General features: G+C 28.0%; 1 protein-coding gene across 1 annotated transcript; it reads left to right on the forward strand.

Annotated features, from left to right (window-relative positions):
- Positions 1–626: 626 nt before the first annotated feature.
- Positions 627–10,457, forward strand: LOC126845073 (uncharacterized). Its single transcript, XM_050583636.1, has 16 exons — positions 627–707; positions 784–845; positions 3,953–4,028; positions 4,109–4,138; positions 4,234–4,269; positions 4,799–4,852; positions 5,290–5,319; positions 5,405–5,440; positions 5,574–5,627; positions 6,017–6,040; positions 6,173–6,202; positions 6,981–7,055; positions 7,368–7,397; positions 8,468–8,527; positions 9,010–9,099; positions 10,114–10,457. The coding sequence occupies exons 3-16, from the start codon at positions 3,959–3,961 to the stop codon at positions 10,389–10,391; spliced, it is 897 nt and encodes a 298-aa protein (XP_050439593.1). The 5' UTR covers positions 627–707; positions 784–845; positions 3,953–3,958; the 3' UTR covers positions 10,392–10,457.
- The last annotated feature ends 1,302 nt before the right edge of the window (positions 10,458–11,759 follow it).

The raw sequence follows: 11,759 nt of genomic DNA on the forward strand, positions 1-11,759 counted from the left end.
TTTCGCTATACGCTGTACAGATGAGTAATTTATCCCCTAACATTTCCTTAATGAAAATATTAAATCACTGATGTTTCACTTTTCATATATATTTTTTAGTAGGTAACTGAAACGGCTCTCAGTGATATTGTAGGCTGTCCACTAAGGGCAGCTAATACTGCTATTCGTATTGTCAACATTAGTTTGACTTTTTTGTCTATTTACATTTGGCAAAATAAAACTACCCGCAAATACCAAGTTACTGTGAAGTCGCGCAAACATGGAGTGATGTGGATATGGCCGATCCTATGAGTTATCAAGTGGTCTATGATAAAAAAATCACCCTGTATGTATACATATTTGTAGTATTGTCATTATCGCAGAAACCTACAATATCAAATAACATGTTTATAAAAAAATGTAATGAAACTAAATGAAACATACCTATTACTCCCCATGTCCGTATGCCCCACCGCCTCAACGATTGCTTTTGTTTTTGTAATTTCAATAACTGGTGACTAAAAATTTAAACTCGGCTTCCGAACAATGTAAATATGTTAGTCAAAACGGAAAATAAATATGTTGCTTATGTTAATAGTATTCGCAAAAACCATTATTCTGAAAAACATATTTACATTGCATTGTTTCGGTCGACATAACAGATTCTATTCGACAACTGTAAAAAAACCTTTGAAGCAGTCGGTTTAACTAACATTGAATTTGTTTAAGTAAGTAATATTATCAAAACTTCAAAAACTAATAGTACACTTACGATATATTTCTCTGATTTTCATATTTTTTCAGCACATAGACCTTCGATAACATTTAATCCACTAGTCCTATTTCACTATACACCAAGGTCATAAGTAAGTAATATAATCAAAATTTTATTTTAAATAAATTTTCATATCAAATACCAATTATAAAAAATTAAATCATGCGGAGGAGCGTAGAAACATTAAAATTTAGATTTGAGGTTATTTGAGTATAGGGGCATGGCTGAAGACATTCTTTACAATTTTGACTCGATTCAACAGTTTTAGTTATAGAAAGTTGAAAAACTGACAACTTTTTTTTATAGTTGTTTTCCGTTTTTGTGGTGAAGAAGTTGACTTTTTCTACTTTTGACTCACCAAAGTCACCAAATCACATATAATTTCGGATATCTAACGTAAATCGGGCCATAGTAAAACATAGTATTGTGTTAGCAGATACAAAAAACACACATCATAGGAATTCTACTAGCTCGGCATCGATGCTAAAAAAACAGCTTTGTAAATAAACTAACAACGCTGCAAAATATGTTTTTATTTTACTGTATTGCCGAAATATGGACAACCAAAATGTAGGTAGAAGTAGAACGTAGTCGTAATTTAAAATTTAAAAAAAACATTGTTCGTAGTTTTTTCTTGTATTGTTTATGATAAAAGTTTTTTATTTATACCGTACATACTTTAAATAAACATTATACCGGGTGATCCATCTTATGTAAGACACATATTGTACACACTGTATCACTTAGTTCACATGGGTGCTTGTGATTTATTGTTCGTAATCACATAAAAACATGTTGATGCGAAGTTGGCTTAACTATATATACATACAAGTTAGCTAATGTTTATTCTATACAGATTTTTTTTTATCAGTGCATGAGGAAATGTGGAGTGTAGAATTTTTTTAACTCCCCGAATTTCCCCCAACCCTCCTGTTTTTCCACCCTGTTTTCTAAACTTTCATCACTTTAAAAATACTTGTCCAAAACTGGTTATCAACCAATCAAAATTTTTGAACGTTTTCTAAATTTAAAAAGCTTATGGAATATATGCGTTACCATTTAAGTTTAAAAAGCCGCTTTAAAGAAAACTTAGTAAGGATGAGGTCGAAACAAAAAAATTGTGAAAAATTGAGATAAGGTACAATGTATAAAAATGACATAAAAAAAAAATGTAATTTCTTATATAAACCTATGAGACATTGAGTGGCCTATGATAAAAAAAACACCCTGTATGTATACATATTTGTAGTATTGTTATTATCGGAGTAACCTATAAAAACAAATACCATGTTTATAAGAAAAATGTGTTGAAAATATAGTGATTCATACCTAATAATATTCTCCGTTTCTGATATGTTCCACCGCTTCAACGATGGCTTTTGTTTTTGTAAATTCAATAACTGGTTAGTAAAACGTTTAAATTACGCTTAGGAACAATGGAAATATGTTAGTCAAAACGACCGAATGTTGCGTATATTACTAAATTCACAAAAACATATTTACATTGCATTGTATTGGTCGACATCATATAGGCAATTCGATATACCTAAAGTAAATCGGGCCATAGTAAAACATGTTATGGTGTTTTCAGATCAAAAAAACACACATAATAGGAATACTAGCTCATCACTGATGCTAAAAAACCGCTTTGTAAATAAAATAACAACGTTACGCTATACAATGGTTATACTGTATTGCAGAAATATGGACAAACATAATGCACATCCATGATGAAAAATTGTATTTAAAATTTTTGATTCTGTATCTTCAAAATACAACTCATGTTCAAGTTATTTTTCATCATGTGCTTTTAATTAGTCATAAAATATAATATATATATATATAGTTAATTATCTAAGGACTTTCTCGTCCAAAACATTGCAGAGCGTCGAAGGTATAGGTTTTACTCTGATGTGGGCTTTTTTTTTATCTTTATACACTGTAACTTTTTTAATACTGAACCAATTCCTTCGAGTAGCAACTCTATAAATCACAAATTTCATCTAGTTGGTACTTTGTTGGGGGGGGGGGTTAAGGTTAAAAAAGTTTACTTCTTCAGATTCGAAATTTGGAGAGAAAAAAACCGTACGAGTTTTTAAGTTAGAACTTTTTCTGGCTATAATTTCGAGAATACGAGTCGGATCGAATTGAAATGTATAAGGGATATTTTTTTGGTATGCTCGCACACGTCACTTGTATCAATATTAAATTAAATCCGTTTCCCAACCCCCTAGAAGGGGTTCAACTTTTTTTGTTTTTTTAGTTTTTTAGCCGTAATTTTAGGACCTTTTAGTTGAAAATTTGTCAGTAGTTAGAACTCATATGTATTCATAACATATTAAATGGAAAACAAATTCGGCACTACAGTTTTTTTTTTAATTGCCGGAAAACTGTGTTTTTGCAAATCGCGTATATTTTAACAAAACGCCTAAAATCTTAAAAAAAAAACCAGTACACTGGGGTCGGGGCATAGTAGGAACGGAGAGGTCACAGTTTTACAGAAATATTTAAATCTGAAATTGATAAAATCACTTTCAAAAAAACGCTTCGATGCAAATAAGTAGTTAGTATTTTCAAGCCTGTACAGTCCAAACCAAGCACAGTATAAACCAGCAAAGTTAGATAGTGATAAATTGAGTTGCAGTATTTACAAATAAGCATAAAAGCGTTTTTTTGAAAGTGATTTTATCCGAGAGGGCTATTACAGTAGAGTATAGGCATAATGAAATCAATGCAACGAGGAGGCGAAAGGTCACCGATCTACATGATTATTATAAAGAAAAGTGATAAAATTAAATAAAATCACTTACCAAATAAACGCATTGATGCTTATTTGTAAATACAGCACCTCAATTTAATACTTTCTAACTTTGTTGTTTATACTGTGCTTGGTTTGGACTGTACTGGCTTGAAAATACTAACTACCAATTTGCATCGATACGTTATTTCGAAAGTGATTCTATCACTTTCAGATTTAAAAATTTCTGTAAAACTGTGACCCATTATGCCTCGACCCCTTTGTACTGTTTTTTATAAATACATCTAACTGACTATAGGTGGAATCTGTATTTTTTATGAATCAACCTCTAACTAACACCGTCCCAAAATACACCCGATTCAACTACACTATACATTTAAAAAAAATTCCATTCAAGTAATTGAAATTAACTTGAATTATCCTAAGATTTATTTTTCCAGATAAAAATGAAAATTTCCTGTATTTTGATATCATTAATCTGCGTTAATGTCATAATGATGGCAAATATAGGTATATGTAAGTATTTTATTTTCATACTTACCTACACAAGGTAGATAAAATTCTAAGAAAAAATAATAATTAGCTTTTCTTTACAGTGAACTATATAGAGTTAGTTGAAATTTCAAGTAAGTAATATTTTATAATTATACTGAATAACTTTGTTATTTCTTAAATTTTGCGAATTTCATCCATAACTATTTTTTAAAAACATTTACTACAGACGCGCAACTCCAAAAAGCTAAAGTCGCTAACGGAAGTAAGAAACATTTTAATATACTATTATAAAATTGTTGTGCAATAATTGCTTAAGTGTCAAATTATTTGTAAATTAAATATAAATTTATTTACATGTTTAAGCGGACGACGCACATGCATTCTTACTGTATAAAAATATGAGTTTGCTCTCATGGTACAGTGTTTCCATAAAAATGACTTAAAAAAAAAGTTACCTTTAACACCTGAAATTTATGAACTTTGACTTTGTTATGTTAAAATGTTGTAAATAATTTCCAACACTCAACTTCTTAAAACATGAGCGGAGTGCCATCTTCTTAAAGTGGTAGTTTAATATTCTCGATTGAGTCTGTGCACTATCGCACATGGCCACAAGCCTTCACTAAAAGTTACTATAAAATACCATGAGCAAACCTGATTCTAAAAAATGACTATTTACCCCAACAGGGGTAGTCGGTAACGTATGGTGTATTTTTATTAATGATTTTTATGTTCATTTTGATTTTAATTAAAACTTTTCTATTGGTCAAACCTTTATTTGTTTGTTCTAGAGGGATTGGAGAATGTACTTACAAACATGATAGATGTAGAACACTATAATATGAGTAATAATAATTATGTGATAACAAAAAAAAATCTTAGTTTTAGAAAAAATGTATTTAAAAAATACAAAAATGTATCTTTAACCCTTTCATCGCCATTGTGTTTTATACACTGCAACACATCCCAAGCATCGACATCCTGGAAAAAGGTTTCATAGTTATTTAGTTGATTAAAGCATAAAAGCAAGTCCAGGATATTAAAATAGTTAACGCTAATGTTCAGTGATAATAATCTTATTTTACTTTGTTCTACTTCCCCATATTATTAAATTCAGCCGTTGTCATATCTTTAGGTTTCAAATGAATTTAATATAATAGAGCTAAGTATTTTGTTCCCAATAACAAATACAAATATTTTTTTTTTTTAACTTTTCTACTTAGTTTTTGATATAATAGAAAATTAAATTCACTACGATTTATTTTTGTATTGCTAATTTCAGAGAATTATAATCAAATGTTCACTGTGCCGGGTAATAATTCCATAAATATATTATAATATTACCACGCAGTCTTTTGATAACCATTATGTATACAACGTTAACGCTATAATTTCAGAACTTGCAGAAACTCACAACTATAACCTTCTACAAAGTAATCAATTCTTACTTCTATGTATTTCAAATTCAATATTTATAATGCTTCACAAAGAATTACATTTACTATATTAGTTTTTAATACACGAAAATATGTACATAATATATGTTTATATTTTTGTTAAATTTAGAAGCCATAATGACAGAAAAATATGATTTGCAACCGAAAATATTCGATATTATAGGTGAATATTTTTAGTAAACAATTTATTAAGCGTGAAAGCAAACAATCTACAAAAATATTAGATTAGTACATTTATTGGTATTTCAAACAAATTTTACACAATTTTAATGTACACGGTTGGGTCATTTAGGTTCATCAAGGAATAATAGTTCACAAGAACTTTTGTGAAAGACAGAATTAATACACATAAAAAAACTAGATTATTATACAATTAATTATGAAGAATGCATTTTTCCAAACGTTGCAACTTGATAGAGATTAATTTTATGTTAATAAAAAGTTTTGCGTTAATTAATTGGTCAAAGTTATTTTATTTTTTGAGTAACTGTTATGGATAAATATAACAACTTGGTTTAAGTAGCTGTAATATTGTTTAAATTCTTGTTTCAGGAAACGCTGTTGATGAACCTAAAAGTAAATACGAAGTTATTCAATAGTTAATTAATATTAACGCTATATTTGAAATTGATTAATTGAAACTGTTATGGATAAATACAGCAAACCGAGTTTGAATAACTAAATTATTTTTTAAAATTGTTTTTACAGGTATTCCGGTGGCTGATGAGAGTAACCAAAGTAATTACAAAGTTATTCATTAGATTTGGAAAAAAAACTTATGATTTTATTGAACAATCAAATGCTCTTTATACATTATTTTGTTATCAATTTTTAACATTTTACCACAAAAAACAAATTTTTACGTAATAGATTGTTCACTTTTTATGTTAACAAATACTTATGACCTGACAGATAAAATAGGTTACTAGTTTTTGTTGTTTGATATGTTTTTGAAGAGACGGTTGAATCATATCATATATGTATATATATAAAATATAGACGACATTTGGTGTCAGTCAATCGTTTTTTTTTTTTTGTTAAATTCCCGAACTTATTAGACATTTAAATAATTTTAATTTACTTTGAATAGACAGTATCTTCTGTATGTGAAATATAGAATTTTCTTAGTCGCCCATTTGTTATATAATAGTATGAGAGATAACACAAAACATAAAATGAATAAGAAAATAGTGTTATTACTATCACATTTTCCTTTGGTCGCAACCATCGTATTCATAGCAAATTGCACAGTGCCAATTTTCTTGTATATACTTATTTTTAGCTCAAGTTATTTTTATTGTAATTTTCTGTTTTGTATAATGTTACATATCATACATTTTCTATCTTTGTATTATACTTCTTATTATACTGTGTATTTTTTTTCATATATTGTACTTTTTATGCGTTATTTGTGTAATAAATGCGTATAAAGACTTTTAATATCAAAATAAAACATAAATACGAATATAATTTTAAATATGATATTTTTAACAAGCTTATATATAATTTTATGAAGGTAAAGAAACTTCAAAATGCCTCAAACTTGGCGAAACGGCGAAAAATATTGTTACTAAAAGTTTTAAAATGATAGGTAAATATAAATTTACAATTTTAAAGATGTTACTTTTTATTACAGCATGGTTCTATATGGATAACACAATCAATTTTTTTTTAATTATATTGATAGCTTGTGGTTTTTTTGTCATAGATACTTTAATTTTTTATTTTATAGTATTACACATACATTTAAATTTGTTTCTAGAGTGGTGGGGGGGGGCAATAGCGGCTCTATATTTATACTTTATTCAGCATTGATTAATTGAAACTGTTATAAAAAAATACCAAAATAATAAATACAAACCGGTTTGATTACCTATATAAATGAATTGTTTTTTTGTTACAGGTCGTGCTCCGCATGATAATGAAAAGCAAAGTAAATACAATGTTATTCGTTAGTAGTAATTAAAACTTATTGCATGTTTAAAAGATAAAATTGTATTTATGTATTTTTTTACAAATACAATAATTAAAAACATAGGTAACAATTATTTGTTGTCAAGACGTTTTAAGTTTACGTATATTCATGACTTGATAGACAAAATCCATACTTGACTCATATTATTAGTAACGTTTCATTAACCGTTTTACTCTACATCAATTGTCATAGGGAAACCCGCTCGCTTGAATAACATCTTAAGCATTTACAAAGTTTTATTTATTCGGGGAGACTTAATGACATATATCGACAATTATAATATTAAGGTAATATTTTGAATGATGTACATCAACTTTTACCATTTCACTACAAAATAAAGTTATAATTTATAAACATAACAATTATTATTGTCAAGACGTTTAAGTTTAAGAATACTTGTAACTTGGCAGATACAATTCTATACTTGCTTCTCATAGCATTAGTAACCCACTCGCTTAAATTACATCTTTTATTTTCAAAAGATCACAAGGAACTAAAGCGCACGGTTCGGTTTCTTTTACTATTTTCTCAGGCATCCCCAACGGGGGCCATGGTTGTCCTCTATATTTTCTTTATCTCATTAAAGGGAATTTGGCAAAAATAAGAAGTTCCTTTTGTTTTTCATAAGACTTTAACATTTACTAGTGTTACCTTTTATGTGGACGGTTGCCTCCTACATACTGAACCTATTTTTTTCTTTTAATTGGTTCATCCCCAGGTTCTCTCATTGTATGTTGAAAAATGTCATACATTTTCAACATTTTCAAGGAACCGTAATCCGCTACTGCACGATTACATTCTTCATGGTATTCCATTCCAACGAGTTTTAATATTAAAGAAAACCGTTTTATTTTTAACATCTTATGCGGTAGCTAAAAGGGTCTTGAAAGACATGGGTTTTATGTTAATACTATATTTTGCATTTATTAATAATTGTTCATTTTATTCTCATTTTTATCACTGTTATGGATATATATATCAAATAGGTTCGACTAACTGTATAATTAATTTGTTTTTTTTTGTTACAGGTTATTATCCTGAACCTGATGACAAATTCAGAAGAACTTACATAGCTTACGCAGCTACTCGTTAGTAGTAAATAGAGCTTATGGCTTGTTTGAAAAATAAAATTTGCTTTGTATATTTTTTTATTCACACAACAATTGACGTTAAGTTGGGGAGACTTATTTTTAGGGTTCTAGAATGGAGTAGTAATTTAACACTATTTTAAAAAAAGGACTAGATAAGAATTGAGCGAAAACAGAATACATTTTTGCCTATATCGCTTTTGTACTAAAAATACTGCATCCTCTCACGACTACGTCGCTGTCCGCACTTTTCATATCATAGCTTTTTACCTTGGTTGATCATCGGACAAACGCTCTATTCTATTTTATTTGTTCACCCATTTAAGGCTCCATTAATGCTCCTTATATTCTAATTACCATATATTGTTTCGTTCTTTCCCAGTCTGTTTGTACTTATTTGGACATTAAATTTTAAAATTAATTCGAATATATTAATAATTATTATATTTTTAAACGAGTTATTCATATATACATTTATACAGGTTCTCAAACTTCACGATTGAAAGAACTTGGAAAGGCGAGAAGAGATATTACTGGAAACGCTATAATAAATGTACTTACCCAAAAACTAGGTGATTACAAATATTCAGTGTACAGTGAATTATTCGTTTTACAGTGTTATGGATAACACAGTATTTTTTAGGCTATTAACACAAACAATGCTTTTTAACTAATTAAAAATGTGTGATTTTTTTTTCGAGACACTTTAGTTTTTGGTATTTTATAATCTGTCTACTAACATACATAATATTTTATATAACATTTAAATTTTTTTCAATAGCTCTAACAACAAGAATAATATGATGAAAATGTTACTAGTTTTGGATAATTAGTTTTGAATTAATTTTCCCTCCCTTCCGTTATGTTTATAACTTTAAAGGGAACTATTTCCAAAGAGTTATCGATCACCCAAAATTATCTTAAACGGAAAATTACCCTCTTTGTATTCATAATTATTTCAATTATTTTGATTACGGTGGTCGCATTTTCCAGTTTTTTCGACTTTTCCATGAATTTTTACCTTGTATGAAATTTACACATTTAATGTAAAATTTTTCAGTTTTCTAAAAAAAATTCTTAAATTTCGGGCAACTAAAAAAAAAACAAATTTATAAATTATAAACTCATTTTGAATGACTCTGTTACTAAAAATAAAAAATAAAAAACATTATTTTTTCAGGAAGCTGAGATTTTTTCTATGATACATATATAAAAATAATTGTATAACTTGTATTAATTACGTTTAGTAGTTGGAGGGGTCAATGGATAAAGGTGTTAACTAACATTTTTTTCGAAAATGCATTTTATTGCATGAATAAAAGGGTTATAGTGTTATAGTATAGTCTAGAAGATCTCTAGACCGATAGTAATCATCTTATAAGTTATTTCATCTATTGAATATACAAAAGTTCCATAGCTTTCGTTTAATATTAAGTTAAAAAGTGGGGTTCCTGAACAATTTCAAAAATGTCAGTTAATACCTTTATCCACTGACCCCTTCAATTGTGTCTTGCACAAAAAGGAAACTTGATGGCTAATAAGTGAAATATGCCAATTTTTAACAACTGTTTTTTTACATTTTTTAGATGAGTTTATTTCGGGTGGCCAGAAATATCCTGTTAAAAAGATATGTGTTTTGATTGGAATATGGGTTAGTCTAAAAATGATTTCAAACACGTCCCCTACAAACAACGGTGATGTATGTGAAATAGAACTATTAGGGAATAAAAGCAAAAAATTTGTTATGTACAGACCATTGGACGGCATATATTGTCAAATAAAAGCAAACGACATTAATAGTGGAACGAAAAAACTAACTGCACAACTACGAGAGAATTTAAGTATTCCTCTTGAGTTTATATAATAAATAAATAAATTTTTCACATTGCACTAATTTATTTTATTTTGAATATATTTATTTATTGTTATTATTATGTGGTATTGTTGTTAATTTATCATTAATATTAACATTATTATCTTCATAATCATCGGATGTTTGTCATATGCAAAATAAAATAAATAAATTCTAAAATAAACTCACAGCTTTAAACATATTTGTTGTGAATTATTATTATTATTATTATTATTGCGTACCTATGGTTTTGTTTTTACCGAAAGTAGACTATTCATGACCTAGATTTGTTACCTAAGAGGGAGAGGATAGTATGCTCTTGATAGACTGTACAGGGTAATTCATTAAGGATAAGACACTCGGAAGATATAAATATTTTAAACAATATTTGTTTCCAATACTTTTAGGTACATATTGTACTAAATTTTTAAATATTTTAAATATTTTTAGGTACATCCCTTATTGGTAAAAAATATATAAATGTGTTTTTTTTTTTTTAAATGGGAACACCTATTTTTGATTCCTTATATTAGTAGGGAAAAAATAAAATAATTTATTAGCGTTTGAATTTTTCATTTTCATTTATCAGTTCGTTTGCTATGACTTAGTAAAGATATTATATTTCTCTTAATTAATGCCTTATTTCTGAGGTGTATCGAAAACCATTAGCACGTACAACACATTGCCGAATTAATACAGAGTATAGCTGTAGCCGTCAATGATTGTGCATAATTGTAATCGCAGAATTTATTAGTTCAACTATGTGAAAATTAAGTCAACAACACGATTTTTCAACACAAAAAATAAAAGTATATTTATTTAGTTTTGTAATAAATGCTTAAAATGTTGTCAATTCGTATCCAAACAAAGTGATAACCATTTTTTTATTTCATCAGTTGTTACCTTTTTCAAAATCGTGTCCGGTAAATTAAAACATGTATTTATTTTTTTTTTTTTTATATGTGTCTACATCAAATATAGGGGTTTTATGACCTCGTTCTTAAGGAAGCCACAAAAATAAAAATCCATGACTGTTAAATCAGGCGATCTTGCTGGCCATTGTATACCTTCGCTCTGTTGGAATAATAATTAATATTCTATATATCAAGAAGTATTTCACAATATATAAATATGTTGTTTATCTGTATAATAAAAATACGTAGTTGTTAACCAGGAAATGTTATAGAAAAACAAAGTTGTTTTTGTAAGCACACGTGTATGTGTAGACGCGTGCAACCTTGTGGGTTAATATAAATAGCATTTGATCTAAGGGCTCGGGGCTCAGTATTTCTATTCAGTTTATACATATTACTAGTGTATTATTGTTTCACTGTGTTGTATATATTCTATGTATAATATATCTATTATTGTAATAACATT

This window comes from Adelges cooleyi, unplaced genomic scaffold (assembly GCF_023614345.1).
Source record: "Adelges cooleyi isolate 19-005CV unplaced genomic scaffold, UGA_ACOO_1.1 ACOO_flye_CR_arks_rails_tigmint_CR_PRNA_666, whole genome shotgun sequence".
In the NCBI taxonomy this organism is placed as follows: domain Eukaryota; kingdom Metazoa; phylum Arthropoda; class Insecta; order Hemiptera; family Adelgidae; genus Adelges; species Adelges cooleyi.